The sequence below is a fragment of the Alexandromys fortis genome, unplaced genomic scaffold (assembly GCF_014885135.2).
Source record: "Alexandromys fortis isolate MF-2015 unplaced genomic scaffold, M_Fortis_MF-2015_v1.1 scaffold_39, whole genome shotgun sequence".
Lineage (NCBI taxonomy): Eukaryota > Metazoa > Chordata > Mammalia > Rodentia > Cricetidae > Alexandromys > Alexandromys fortis.
Window position 1 is genome coordinate 8,706,752 of NW_026067918.1, and position 15,022 is coordinate 8,721,773.

At 50.0% G+C, this 15,022-nt stretch overlaps 1 protein-coding gene across 3 annotated transcripts in view; it reads left to right on the forward strand.

Annotated features, from left to right (window-relative positions):
* Sap30bp (SAP30 binding protein) overlaps positions 1-15,022 on the forward strand; it is a 30,726-nt gene that overhangs the window by 2,399 nt on the left and 13,305 nt on the right. For 2 of the 3 annotated variants that reach the window (XR_007591346.1, XM_050140322.1), the window contains exons 3-4: positions 1,812-1,859; positions 14,937-14,979. Coding sequence is in view for 2 of the 3 variants with exons in the window: in XM_050140322.1 (XP_049996279.1) it covers positions 1,812-1,859; positions 14,937-14,979 (91 nt within the window). In the remaining variant the exon portion in view is untranslated. The remainder of the gene's footprint in view (positions 1-1,811; positions 1,860-14,936; positions 14,980-15,022) is intronic. The other variant, XM_050140323.1, reaches the window with a different exon arrangement.

A 15,022-nucleotide genomic window follows, 5' to 3' on the forward strand; every position in this document is an offset into this window, starting at 1 on the left:
GGGTAGCTCACTGGTGCAGCTATAACACCCGCCTAGCCTTCCCAGGACCCTGGATTGATCTCTGGTACCACATAAAAATAAAATCAAATGAAACATTTCACACGGGGGCTGGAGAGATGGCTCAGAGGTTAAGAGCACTGACTGTTCTTCCAGAGGTCCTGAGTTCAAATTCCCAGCAACCACATGGTGGCTTACGACCATCTGTAATGAGATCTGGCGCCCCCCTTCTGGCATGTAGACAGAATAGTGTGTACACAGTAAGTAAATATACATTAAAAAAAAATTTCACAAAATGTATTTTTTATTTTGTGAGACTTTTTCAAGCCGTTAGCCCCACTCATTAGTGATAATTCAGAGTTGAGTAGTTTCTTAGAAAACTTGTGGACTGGTGGTGTTTGTGTGCATGGGTGGGACCATGGGGTTGTTCCTCAGCATCAGCTACATCTACTGGCCATGGCTCATGGCCTGTAATCCTAGCACTTGGGAGGTAAGGGATGAGGTTGAACAATCCGTGGTTGTCCTTATCGAGGAGGTAGACAGGCAGGCTGGCAAGCTTTGTTACGTTCTTTGGCTTTTAAATATATGCGTGCTGCCTCAACACCCAAAACTGTTCTCTTTAATGCATTTCTTTGCATGTGTTTTTTAAAAAATGTTTTTCTTTATTATTTATTATGTATACAGTATTCTGCACCTGCAAACCAGAAGAGGGCATCAGATCTCATTACAGACGGTTGTGAGCCACTATATGGTTGCTGGGAATTGAGCTCAGGACTATCAGAAGAAGAGTCAGTGATCTTAACCTCTGAGCCATCTCTCCAGCCCCCTGCATGTGTATTTTTAAAATATTGACCCTGATTTACTTTTTGTCATATTCAAGCTATGTGTGGTATTTTAATTAAAAAAAAAAAAAACTCACCAAACCCCAGCAGGGCCAAGGGGAGCTAAGTTAGCCTTTTACCAGATTCTCTCTTTGATTCTTTGGTTGATTGACTTAATCTTAAGGAAGTTGTGTAGGTGGTGCTATGAGCCTCTGATTCACTGGCACCGAGGGCACTTGTCTCAAAACCACGAGTGCAGTTTGTTCACACCGGGTATTGTTGTATTGACGTCCTGAGTGCTGTGTCTTCTTTAAGTTAAAATGTAGTAGGTGGTTCCACATCTCCTCCTTGGCTTTAGACCTTAGTTGCATTTGTGTTCGGTGGAATTGTAGGCTTACTTTGGAGAATTCAGTGCCCCCATGGTTTTGACTCAGACCTCATTTGGGTAAGGAAGAGGGCTGAAAACTGGATCATTTTCAGCCCTCAATGTTGCTGTAGAGTAATGTGAGTACCCCAAAAGGCTGCCTTGCCCTTTAGTCTCCGGTCTCTGGGGTCACGTGGTCTGGTGATTTGATGCCGCCTTCCCATGCCGTCCTCGTGTCAGTGTCGCTGGCTCGCGGAGCTGCTGCCACAGCACCTAGGCGTTAAGCGGTGTGATGGCGTCCAAGTAACTGTGGGATGAATGTCAGAGAAGGGGTAAGAGTTCATAATCCTGGCTCTAGTGATTGAGGTCTGACAGTTTGGAACGTGATTTTCTTCAGGAATTTCCACTTATGTGGACGGTGACATGCTGATCTTGAGCCACTGATGCCTCCCCCAGCTTGTCTCCTTTTCCCTTCTCTTTCTCTAGCACTGGGTTGTGTGGTAGGGAAGGGTTCTTGGGGTGACCCCAGCTGGGTAGACAGGCTGTTTGCTCCAACCGCTGGTTATGTATGTAAGACTCCCCAGGCCCACTCCTTTTAAGTTTAATCCTGTAAATTCTTTGTCTTGTAGGAAGATGACGATTCAGAGACTGAAAAACCTGAGGCTGATGACCCAAAGGTATTTGGTATTGGCTGTGGCGGGGTGGCTGGATTCAATCAAGGCTTTTAACGTACTGACCCACTTCGTATGCCGGGTCAGGTTCTGTCCCACTAGTCCACAGAACGTGGGTATTGTGTAGGATAAAGCCAGCTGAATGAAGAACCTTAAGGTCACTAGGAATTCTTGAAGTGAGCTGGACTTCTTGCCCTGATTTTGTGAGACTCGAGATCAGAAACACAAGAGGCCTGTGTGGAACCTGTAACCCATGCACATGCTGCAAGTAGCATGGGCTTTGGGCTCAGTGAGGGAGTGTTTCTAGAGTCAAGGCACAGGGCTCCCTTGTCTTTTGTGGTTCCTCTCAGAAGGCTCTGAGAGGGTGGGATCAACCCGAGGCCTTGCCGGAGGTGTTGAGTCTGGCCCTCATTTTCCAGGGATGTACCCTCCACTCTTGGACAGGCATCAGGATGGTCTTTTTGAAGCATCCCTGTTCTTCTCATGGGTCTGTCCGTTAGCGGTTGAAAGTAATTAACAGTGGTTCTTGTCACAGTCCTTAGCAAGCCTGTGGTAAAGAAGACCCAGCTGAAGCCGGGAGATGGTGGCGCACGCCTTTAATCCCAGCACTCGGGAGGCAGAGGCAGGTGGATCTCTGTGAGTTCGAGACCAGCCTGGTCTACAGAGCTAGTTCCAGGACAGGCTCCAAAGCCACAGAGAAACCCTGTCTCGAAAAACAAAACAAAACAAAAAAAAAAGAAGACCCAGCTGTCTGCTGTGCACTGGGCATTGGAAATGTACTTTTTGCAGAATCATAATTTATGGTTCATTTTTCTCCAAAGAATAATCCCATGTTTCACAGTTGCAAACTGCCCTGAGACCAGCCTAGACCTTCAACGTGGCATAGTGAGATTTAGGAAAAGTGTGCCTGGTTGTGACATAAAGCAGTAGTCTCTCATCTGTGGGTGATTGGAGTTCCAGGACACCCCACCTTCATGCCCTGTAGAAACCCAAATCCATAGCTTCTCACGGACTTTATTGAAAGTGGTATATTTGCATATAATTTATGCAACTCCTCCTGCTAGTCTAAGCATCTTGCACTGTCTGGTACAGTGTAAATCATTGTTACACTGTATTGTTCAGAAAATGATAAAAATCTACTCTCGTTCAACACAGATGCAATTTTGCTGGACGGTGGTGGTGCACGCCTTTAATCCCAGTACTCAGGAGGCAGAGGCAGGCAGATCTCTGTGAGTTCGAGGCCAGCCTGGTCTATAAGAGCTAGTTCCAGGACAGGCTCTAAAGCTACAGAAAAACCCTGTCTTGGGTGGGGAGGGAATCAACTCAAGAGTCGCTTGAATTCATAGATGTGAAACCTGTATATATGAAGGGCCAATAATATCCATAGTGGGATGGATTCCGCCATTGCATATGACTGCATAGCCATTGGCAGAAGCTGCAGAGGACTTAGCGTATTTTTACCAAGGAAGCAAGTTTGGGTACCAGCATGCAAGAGTAGGCAGTGTGGACCCGAGAAACTAGGTGCAAACTACTTTCTCTGCAGAGTAAAAAACCCAGGCAGGAGGCTATGGGGCAGACTGTGGCTCAAGACCGAAGGCCACCTAGAGAAGTTGGCATGCACCTGTCTGTCACCCTGTGATCCCACCAGGAAACCCTTGTGGAAAGATTTGTGGGAGAGGGACCCCAGTGAAGCTCTGTGTAAGAGCAGCTCATAAAGAACAGGACACAGACACTCATGGAGGAAGAGAAACTTGGAAAGATTGTGAGTGTGTCTTCCCCTTTCTCATTTCCACATCAAAGTTGGAAAAACTTCTAATATAGTCTTCATTCTTAGCTGGACCTGGTGGCTCATTCTTGTAACCCTAACACTTGAAGGGTTGAATTGAGAAGATTGGGGAGTTTGAGGCCAGCCTTGGCTACAGGTGAGGTCTGGGCCAGCCTGGGCTACAGGGTAAGATCCTGTCTCAAACAAAGTAACAACAATGGAGAAACAACACATAAATAGCTAGGTGGAGTGGTCACACCTTTAATCCCAGCACTCAGGAGGTATAGGCAGATGGGGCTCTTTGAGTTTAAGGTCAGGCCGACCTATATAGTGAGACCCACGAAGGAAAAGGTGTAGACTCATTCTTTGACAATATTGTATGCTGGGGCCAGAGAGGTGGCTCAGTGGTTAAGAGCACTAACTTCTTTTCCAGAGGTCCTGAGTTCAATTCCCAGCACCCACATGGTGGCTCACAACCATCTTTAACTAATCCCATGGGATATATACGTATACATAAATAAATAAATCTTTTAAGTAAATAAGTAAAGTGGATCTTCTCCCTTCAGATGCCAATACTGCACCCCATTCAACCTTTTGAATTTCAAATCTTGCTGTGGAGTGCGTTCCATGGAAACGTCACTGTCCCTCCCGTGTGGCCTCACAGTATCCCTGCCCTTGCTTCCTTCCTGCTTGGGCTGACATCAGACTGTCTTCCAAGTAGAGCCCCTTTCTAATGCGTCTCAGCTGTGTTGTGTGTGCTGTGCTTAGATTTGTTTATATTATACACACAGTCTGTAGGGGTGGGTGCCCTCTGGGGCCTGAAGAGGTATCTAGTTCTGGAGCTGGAGTTATAGTTGGCTGTGAGCTGTCGTGCGGGTACTGAGAATTGAACTCCAGTCCTCTGCAAAAACAGCAAGTTCTTTTAACCTCTGAACCATCTCTCCCATTCTGTTGGATTTGTTTTATTTAAATTTATATGAGGGAGTTTGTTGTTCTAAGCTTCTGACTTGAATCCTAACAGAAGGACTGCCGCTGGGGCAGATCTTTAGTTGTGTTGTTTAGCCGATGAGTTGCTGTCGTGGTTTCTGTCCACTAGATGGCGCTCTCTTTTTTGCACCTTTAGCTTGTTCTTTTGGGGCTCTCAAAACAAATGAAAATGCAGGCTCCAGCGAACTTCTGCTCTTTGTCTACATTGATATCTCAGAAGTTCCGACTGAGACCCGGTGGTCTTTAACCCCAAATCTGGGGAGGCAGAGGCAGGCAGATCCTTGTGAGTCTGGTCTACAGAGTTCCAGGACAGGCTCCAAAGCTACAGAGTAACCCTGTCTCAAAAAACCAAAAGGAAAAAAAAATTCCAGCTGAGGTGGTCTCATGCATCTGTGACCCCAGCACTGGGGCAGGATGGAGACAGCAGCCGTAGGGCCCATTGGCCAGTCAGTCTAGGCAGCTGGTGGGCTCCAGGTTCAGTGAAAGGCCTCATCTCAGAAAGTAAGGTGGAGAAGACACCAGGCTGCGACCTCTGACCTCTGTGCTTGGGCAGAGCAGGTGGTCGTGTTTGCTGTGTGAAGGTTGGGAGGGAAGGGCAGCGGCAGCCAGGTGCGGACCTGAGCCAGCACAAAGCCTCGTGGACGAGACTAGTCATCTCATAGACAAGAGTGCTCTGTTGTCTCTGGCCAAAGCGCTGCACTTGAGGGGCACCTGATGGCTGCAGTGTGTCCTCTCTCCGTTGTGAGTCCCCCTGTGCCGCTCTCCCGTCCAGCTGTGCCCCAGTGCTCTGGAGCACTTCCCTGTGCTGCTGTTTGCCTCCTCTCCCCGCTCCTGTGGATAGAGGTATTTCCACCCACTGTCCCTGGCACGCCCTTCCGTCGAAAACAAACAGGGATAGATGACCTGAAGTGAGAACGATGAAGCGGCCTGCTGCCAACTGTCAGGGAGGGCCTGAGTTTGCTAGCTCCCTGAGGTCTTTGGTCTAGGCTCTGTGCTAAGGAAAGAATCCTGGCCTTTCTAGGAGCTACCATGGAGTAGGAGAAATTTTTGTGGCATTTTTGGAAGAGGTGTGTATGATCCCAGATAAACCAAAAGAAAATATTCTTAAAACGCTGAGAGCCAAGCTGGGCGTGGTGGCTAACTTTGAAGACTAAGACAGGAGGGTCTCAAATTTAAGGCCAAATTAGTCTAAACAGTGAAACCTTGCCTCAAAAAAAAAAAAAAATATTCGGCAGGACATATGGCACACACGTTCAGTTCCAGCGGCGGCTGGGGAATCTTTTAATTCCAGGCCAGTGGGAACTCCATTGTCAGACAACTAAAAATAACAAGATTGACATGGGAATAGGTAACAGCTTGTAGCTAGGTGGCCTGGGCAGCACCCCAGCTTGGCTTCCTCACCCAGCCCAGCACGACCATGCTGCCCACTTTACAGGGTCTTAGGAGATGTGGGGGGGTAGGGAGGGACATGAGCGCTTCTCTAAGAGTAAAATGGAGCAGTCAGGGCCGTCTCAAGATGCCTTTGCAGCGCAGCTGGGCGACGTGACGTGGGACGGAGGCTTCCTGTAGGTTGTGGTTCTCGGCTCGCTGACCATGGGCCTGGTTTTGTCCGCCCAGCTCCCAGGGTAAAGAAGTGCCGTGTGGTTCCTGTCTGAAGGAATTAGCTGCGATACCAAACACTGCTGTTCTCACAGTACAGTGGCTACTTGGAAAGCACACGCGTGTGTGAGGTATCTGGTAGATGTCAAGTGCTTCCTGTGTGAGCTCTTGGTGTCCTGTGGCCGTTCTGTGTGCTGTGGGACTCTGTACTCCGATACACAGGCTGGAAACTGCTCTGGGAGATAGTATTCACGCTGGGCTGAGGGTGAGTCCCTCAGGAGGCCCAGCTCAGCTGTGTGAATGGTTCTCTGCCTCCGCCCTGAAATCTGGGCTCCCGGTCCCTACGTGTACTTGAGACTCCCTGTAGATAGACTTTACTGGGCAGACCTCCCTCGGTAATTCTTCATCTTCCTCCTCTCCCACGTCAGTGCTAGCTAATAAGTGATGTTACTTCAAGTTGTATTTTAAATATAATTGTGGGGTGAGTATGTGACATCACAGACAGTTAGATGTGAGCTGCCTGGCTTGAGTGCTGAGCTCAAACTCTGGTCCTTTGAGAGTAGTGCGTGCTCTTAACCGCTGAGGCCTCTCCTGCCCCTCGCTGTTGGTCTCTTGTGTCTGAATGAACGACCTACAAGGGGAAAGCAGCCTGCGGAGCTCGTTTCTCAGGGCTGTGTTGTTGACCTTGGGAAGAGTAGGAGCTGCATCACACGGGGCAGCAGCACAGGTGAAATCTGTGATCTCTCCACCACACCGGCAGAGACTGCAGAGTCTGTTGGCTTGTGCAGCAGGCTCTCTGCAGAGCTAAAGGTTTTCCTGGCTCGGCTCGGCTCGGCTCGGTTCGGCTCGGCTCGGCTCGGGGTGTGCTTACTGTACCATCCAGGGCTCTGATGTCTAAAATGAAGGGGATACTGGGTAATCAAATGCACCACGGCCATTTGCCGCTCATTGAAAAGAAGCTATTTGGGTTGTTTTGGTCAGCCCTGAGAACTAAGAACTCACAATAGGGAAGTGTGACCTTAAATGTGTGGGACAGTGGAGCATGGTGGCTCAAGGCTGTAACCCAGCTCTCGGGAGGCTGACTCTGAAGGGTCGCCATGAAGAAGAGGCCAACTTGGACCAAATGATATATTACAGGTTAGCCTGGTCTACGGTGAGACACTATCTCAAGCAAAGAAACAACCTTAAAATTTTTTAAAACAAAAAACAAAATTGTATGCTAAATAAAACAGTAAACCTGTGTATGTATGCATTCCAAAACATTTCTAAATAAGAAATTACTTAAAGCCGGGCGGTGGTGGCAGAGGCAGGTAGATCTCTGTGATTTCAAGACCAGCCTGGCCTACAGAGTGAGTTCAAGGATGGCCAGGGCTACACAGAGAAACACTGTCTCGAAAAACCAAAAATAGAAAAAAGAAATTATTTAAAAAGGAAGCTGGATGCCATGTCTCACATGGTAGTAATTCCAGTTGCTGAGGCAGGCCAGCCTGGGCTACCGTGTGAGACTCTTCCTTCAAGAAAAGAAAGGCAGGACTGGAGAGGTGGCTCAATGGTTAGGAGCACTGGCTGCTTTTGCAAGAGGATCCAGGTTTACTCCACAGTACCCTTGTGGCAGCTCACAATTGCCTGTCTGTAACTCCAGTTCCAGGAGATCTGTTGCACCTGCAGGCTTCTGTACATACTTAGTACACATACATTCAGACAAAGTATTCATGCAAATCAAATAAAAATAAATTTTAAAAGAAAACTGGAAATTTTGGCAGCAGCTCCCGTGAGCACCGCACGTTTCCACGCTGTCCCTCCCGTGTGCACGTGTTCTTCAGTGTGTGTACCAGTCAGCTGTGCAGCCAGACCTGACTGCATTACTGCACGTGTTGTAGATAAAGTGCTGCCCTGCAGGCTCTCGGGAGCCGGAGCCTCTCTGTTCCTTACACAGATCAGAAGTAAAGCCCCTAACGCTCCACCTGTTGAAACCCACATAGTTGTTCGCCCCCAAACTGAGGAAAGTTCAAGCAGAAGTTGGGATGTGGTGGGCTTTCCTGTCTGTCCTCAGGAAGTCTCTAGCCAAGGCAGGGCTGGTAAAGTCTCCTGGACCAGCCCTTCCCATCAGGCCTACTCACACTTACTCAGAGGGTGCTGCAGACTTCAGGTGATTTCCTCTGATCCTCTTGGCTTTCCCACACTGCCAGAGCACCCTTCCTGACTGCCCTTGCTCCAGGTTCACTGAAGCAGAGACTCCTGGGAGCCCCACCCCTCTCCTGTGGTTCCGCAGCCAGGAAGAAGCCGCTGCACGCCCGTCTGCCCCCCTATCAGCCATGCAAGCCCCAACATACCTCCTTCCTTTCGGGGCCAGATGCCGTGGATTGCTAAGTGAGGTGTGGCTGGCCTCTCCTTTCCCAGCTGGGATTCATCTTGAAATAACACGCTGCAAAAAATCGCCTGTCCTAAACCCAGCACTCCCTACCTCCCGTCTCTCGTTTTACCCTTGCCCCTTGCAATGCGACTGCCTGTGTGGTTTCTGAGTTTTGGAAGGATTTCGCTAATTTATTTGTTTGTTTGTTTGTTTCCTTTTTTTCTTTTTGGTCCTGGAGCTAGCTCTATAGACCAGGCTGGCCTCCGACTCACAGACATCCTCCTGCCTCTGCCTCTCAAGTGCTGGGGTTTAAGAAGTGCCCACAGTGACCATCTGTATTCCTAAATTTTGAGTTGGGTAGTTTCTCCCACACCATAAGGTATCAGGCTTCCTCTGGTCTCCAGAGTAATGAATCCCCTTCCTGCCAATACCTGATGGCCAGTTAGCATCGAGTCCCACCGCTCTGAGTTCTCAGGTGTGTTTCCTGTTCCTCTGCTTCTCCGCTACAGTGCTTTGTGCCTGCTGGCTGACTTAGTTTCCCGCTCTCTTCACCCTGTAGCTCCAGCCTCTTCCAGGCCCCAGAGCTGCCAGCTTACTCCCAGAGACGCTGTTCTTACGGTAGCGTTGAAGGAAAAGTGTGCTATAGCCCCACCCCCAAGGGCTGGGTGTGGGTCCTTGGTCTAAGGTAGCACCTGTACTGCTCTGGGGGTCAGGAAGAGGGCCACCCTTGGCACATTCTAAGAAACAGCAAAGCCCTGCCTCCCTGTCAAGTCTGGGTGGTAGCCTAGGCAGTTTGGATGCTCACCTTACTAGACCTGGATGGAGGTGGGTGGTCCTTGGACTTCCCACAGGGCAGGGAACCCTGATTGCTCTTTGGGCTGATGAGGGAGGAGGACTTGATTGGGGGAGGGATATGGGAGGCAGCAGTGGGGAAGAGACAGAAATCTTTAATAAATAAATTTTAAAAATAAAAAAAAAAAGTCTGGGTGGTACTTGGAATAGTCAGGTACCAAAACTCTCCCCATTGGAAATGGCTTTTGACCAGACTTTGACTTCACATTCAAGCCAGGCTGGTTCCGACAGGTTTTGTGTGGTAGCGCATACATTGCCATGTGGAGCCTTACATTACAGCTTTGTTTTGATTGGGTTTTTCAGTAGAGAAAGAAGCCATTTCCTTCCCCTTCCCTGCTTTTTCTTCAGACTGCAAGGCCAAGCTGGGGCTGGCTTAATTTGTTCTGGCAGACTCTATTTAACCCTTCCTGTGGAAGCCTCCTCTGGCGCTGGTTGGTGAGTTGAGCCTTCCTGTCTGCGCTGTCTGGGAATGAAGGCAACTCCAGTACGTCCACAATGGCCCCACCAACTTCCGCTCATTTTCCTGCTAAGTGCGCTGTTTCTATCCCTGACTGGGCCATGTGCCCATGCGAGCCCCCTGTCCTGGGCGTTTCTCCAGACATGCTGTGTGGGAGCCGGCCTCTGGACCACCACGTGGGTTATGCTCTCACGCGGCACGGACTGTTGTGATTCATAAGTCACCAGGCTGTCCTTTGCATACCCCATTCGTGGCCCTTGGGAGATGTTTGGTGGGGGCGGGAGGGCTGTTCAGGGAGGAGCAGGGAGAGGATTGAGACAAAGCCTCTTGCAGCTCAGATTGGCCTTGAATTCCTGGTTCTCTTGCCTCTGCCTCCCAAGTGTGATTACAGGTGTGTGCCCCCACACAGACAGAGAGTCCTGCCGGTGGCCATTGTGATGCCCTCGGGAGGGTTCCTAAGGTGGTGTATCCGTCCTGGAGAGCGGTGTGAGCTTGTCCTTCAGAACCTGCTTTGCTGGGCTAATGAGATCATTCATTAAAGGACTTAACATAAAACCTAAAATTGTTCCCTGGGATGAAATTTTCTTATTTCAGCCTCAGTGCTTAGCCCATTGTTTGTGACATAATAAATCTTCCGCAAATTATTTATAGAATGCGTAAGTGAGCTAACTATCAGCAATTGTCTTGTTTGTGGATTTGGTCTTTATTTGTATGTTTATCTTGAGGCAGGATTTTGCTAGTTACCTAGACTGGCCTCACTCCTGAGCAAGTGACCAGCCACACCCAGCTTAATTGTGCCTTTTCCCCCCTTTGTCTCGGGATTCAAGAGCATTCGGGTGAATGGCAAGAAAGAGGCTGCAGGGCTGGGTATGGAGGTACAGGCCTGCACCTCGGCACTCCAGAGATGTGAGGCAGGACCGTCCACAGATTCAGAGGCTCTGGGCTACATAGGCAGGACCCTGTCTCAAGACAGGCAGAATGGGTGTAGAGCAAGAAGTGAGGTTTCAGTTCCACTTTGCTGCATCTTCTAGGTCAGAGAGGGCAAAGAGCAGGCCGTCTGTAGAAAGGGGAGGAGGAAGGCCAGGTGGTGGTGGCTCCTACACAACTTTAATCCCAGCACTCGGGAGGCAGAGGCAGGCGGATCTCTGTGAGTTCGAGGCCAGCCTGGTCTATAAGAGTGAGTTCCAGGACACTGAGGCTACACATAGTAACCCTGTCTCAAAAAAGTCAAAAGGGGGCGGGGGGCTACGGTGAAGATTCTTTGGAGGAGGGAGATTTTGGTTTTGTGTGGTCAGCCTAGACTGGCAATTCGACTGCCTCTGCCTCTTCAGTACTGAGATTATAGGTGTGCGCCACCACACCTGGCTTTAAGAATTAAATCCTCTTTTGTTGTTTTGAGTAAACTCTGCTCAATGCATAAGATGGACTATTAGGACTTGGTAACTTCAAGGGCTGTCACAGTCTGAGGGTAAGATTGCAGATGCTACTTCCTTGGTCTTTCTCCCCGGGTGCCAGGTTACACTGTCCAGCCGGAACATCTAGTGTGCAGTACGCTTGCCCTGCACCTTGCACACTGCACTGTGCCCTTCCTGGAGTGCCTCCTCTATGCCTAGTGCTCCCGAGGCCAGGAAGAAAGCATGGCATGTTAGCTGGTAGAGTCCAGCGCCATAGACTGTGCTGTGATTCGGGTTGTCACCAGAGTGATGCCTCATGGGACTGCTTCCCAGAAGGGCTGATGGAGGCCATCCCCCAGAACCTGCTGCTCCTCACCGCCTAACTCCTGTCTACTCACCTGGCAGCGTCTCCTGCTGCATGGTTCTTCCTCCCTCTGCCTGTCAGCTCTGTCTGAGACCAGACTGGTAATCTCTGCATGGGAGCCACATTCCAGGGTCTGTAATTGCTGTGACAATTTCAAGGCTTCTGTCACTGACCTGCAAGTGTCAATCACAATTATTGGGGGGAAAAAATGAAACGGGCAGCTTCACAACACTGTTTCCCAGCCCCGCAGCCACCTCACACTGTGGCTGTGGAGACATTAGCCTCAGGTGAAGGTGCAGAGAGAGGAAGGGAGAGTACAGAGGGGTCCTCACCTCAGAATGGCTGGTCGGTCTCTCCCTCCCACTCCCTATATGTCTGTTTGAGACAGGGTCTCACTATCTCTCTGTGTAATCCTGACTGATCTTGAACTCACAGATACCCACCTGCCTCTGCCTCCCAGGTGCTGGGATTAAAGACATGTCCCACCACTCTTTGTTGAGACTCTGGACTGGATCTTATTATTTAGCCCTGCCTGCTTGCCTCAGACTCCTGGGTGTGTACTAGCACATGGAAAATTGTTTTTGTTTTGATTTGAGGCAAGGATGTTGTTAGGTAGCCCAAGCTGACCCTACAATTTGAAGTCGACCTGCCTCAGCCTCCTGAGTGCTGGGATCACATACCTGGGCTACCGTGCCTCCATACGCTCAGCATGTGAGCCCTGGTCATCTCTTCCCTTTCTCCTTGAGCTTCGCTTGGAAAGCTGTGGGCTTGGGTTTTACTGTGTATTCCTTGTTTCTTCACTGGATTCAGCCTGGGTAAAAAAGTCAACTCCAGAGCCGCTCTCCCTTTCTAAGGGCTGCTATCCTCATCTCCCCCCCCCCCCCTCCACTGAGAAAACCCTGAGGCTGAGGAGCTTCTGGTCTCTGCCAGGTTCCAGGTCCCCCAGCTGATACAGACAACCGTCTGGTGACTAGCTCACAGTCTAAGTTAACTTTAGCTAATTGTAAGCCAGGGGGAGAGAGCTATACAGCTCTAACAAGGATGCCCTGGGCATTTGGAAACACTGCTCTAGGGGAAGGAAAGGAGAAGAGGAGTCTTGTGTCCTGTGTTCTCACAACTCCCCCTCCCCCTCCTGGCCCTTTTGAAGGTTGATAAGTCCTAGGGAAGATTTGTAGCTATGGGGGGCGGGGTGTACCCTGTTTGCAGTTTGATGTTTCCCCGACTTCCTCGCTTGTACTTCAGTGCTATGGCCAGCATCATCATAGTTCCCGGATGCTGGTTCAAATTCACACAGCTCTTAGCGTCTGCTGAGGCTGGTGGGAGGCTGTCTCTCTGGACCATTGCTTTGGTGTGACGCCCACCCCACCCCCAGTGGCCAGGGCTCTTACGGGTCATTGCACAGTGCCATAGGAGTCGTCGTACTAAACTTACCTAAAGGATGAGCTGTTGTAAATTGTTCTGACTTTGGAGCAGTGCAGGGTGGGGGATTTGACTGTTTACTTGTCTTTGCAGTGCTGGACCAAACTCCAGTTTGTGTATGCTAGGCAAGCGCTCTGCCACTGAACTTTAGAGCCCCATCTTTACTGGTCCCCTTTCCTACTTCGCTTTCCTTCATGCCGTGGATGTCCATCAGAGAACACGTGATGCAGTAACTCCGAGCTCCTCGCTGGATAGAGAGATGAATTTAGAAAGGCTGAGGCTCCAAGCTGTAGATCACAGGACCAAGAGAGGGAAAATCTGCTCCTGCCTATGAGTTTCCTTTGTAACAGCATTGTGTCTTTTCTCCCAGAGACAGGACTGAGCAAACTCAGCTAGGCTAGCCAGACCCTTTAAAAAGATGTGACCCACTTCTTGTCACTCTGGGACAGATACCGCATTAGCAGTCTAGTGACTCTGGAGATTCCCCTGTGTCGGCCTGTCTGCAGGGGAAGGCGGGAGCTCCAGCTGGTGTTGTCCTACAGACAGCACCCAGGACGTTGTCTCCTAGTGGAAAAACACAGGGAATTTTAGTCCCGCGCCCACTCACTGAAGTGCTCCTTAATGTTGAGTCCTCCGTTGCTGCTACAAAGGAGCTGTTGTTGGTCCCAGAGACATTGGCACTGTCTGAACAGCGGTTGATTTATGACTCCAACCTGAACTTGATGTGGCAGCCCTCCAGGCCTGCCTCCCAGCCCTGCTTTACCCACCTGATTGGCAGAAGGTGGATGGTGAGGGAGAGAAGTTGTTAGGCAGCCTGACTTCAACGTTGTTGAGACTGCCCTTGCAATTTTAATGAATAGTCTCAGTGTTCGGAGAAAAGGGGATTGGGGTCTGTCTCAGAATCGGGGAAGAGGGTAGAGGGTCTGATTTTGTCACAGGGCCATGGCTGGCTTGGAGGGCATTTGGACCCTTTAGACCCCTTCCCTTCCTTCCTCGATGCCCGGGCGCAGCTCTCCCTCTGCTCACACGTGTAGCTCCTGTTGCAGAACCGTTGCTGTCTTATCTCCTCTCTCAGCAGGAAGGGACGGAAACCAGATCTGAGACCTTCCGTGAACTTCTACTCTGCCATTTTAATCACTAACCTTGTTACATTGAAGATCCCTGATCTTACTGAGTTCAAGGACATTTGGGTCATAGAGGCAAGAGTTAGGCCTTCCTGCTCTGCCATAAACCTGTAGCCAGCTGTCACCCTCCCAGCCATGGTTTGGTTAGGCGAAGCAGTGAACCAAGACTTTTGATTTCAGTGTAAAATTATGTATGTATGTATTTCTTTGGACAGAATATAAGACCAACATAAGAAGTGAGTCAAGGAGAGCCAGAGACTTCAAGCCAGGGCCTTTGGGAACCTCATTTAGTCACTAAAGGGGGCTTTGAGTGGCCCTTTAGTGCTCATAATAAAATCTGCCCTGTTCGTTTGGAGTGAAACTTAAAAAAAAAACTCCCAGGAGCAACCGTTCTCCGGAGTTAGGTGACTCAGAGGGTTCCCCTTATAGCCGCCCTTAGTGGTGTCTTCAGATAAGTTCTCCCAACCCAGGGGGAGCCAGAAGCAGGGAACAAGTCACACAGGTGGCAGGGCCATGGTCACTGCTATGGCTCTCAGCAACATGGCTCAGTGCTGGTCCCTCCTGGGGGTCATGGAGCTCTCAGCTGCTGTGATGGTGGAGAAGTGGTCAGAGCCCTGGGGTTCCAGGAGCCTTGAAACACTGCTCACCGTTGGCATGCTGGCAGCACTTACCCCTTCAGTGTCCACGAGAAGCCCGGGTGTCTTGGTGATGAGAGTGGCTATGGCCCGGGAGCCCAGCCTTACCGCTGTGTGCTTCTTTGTCTTCACAGGATAACACAGAAGCAGAGAAGCGGGATCCCCAGGAATTAGTGGGTGAGTACCCTGGGGGCGTGCACACTTCTGAGCCCGTGTGTGT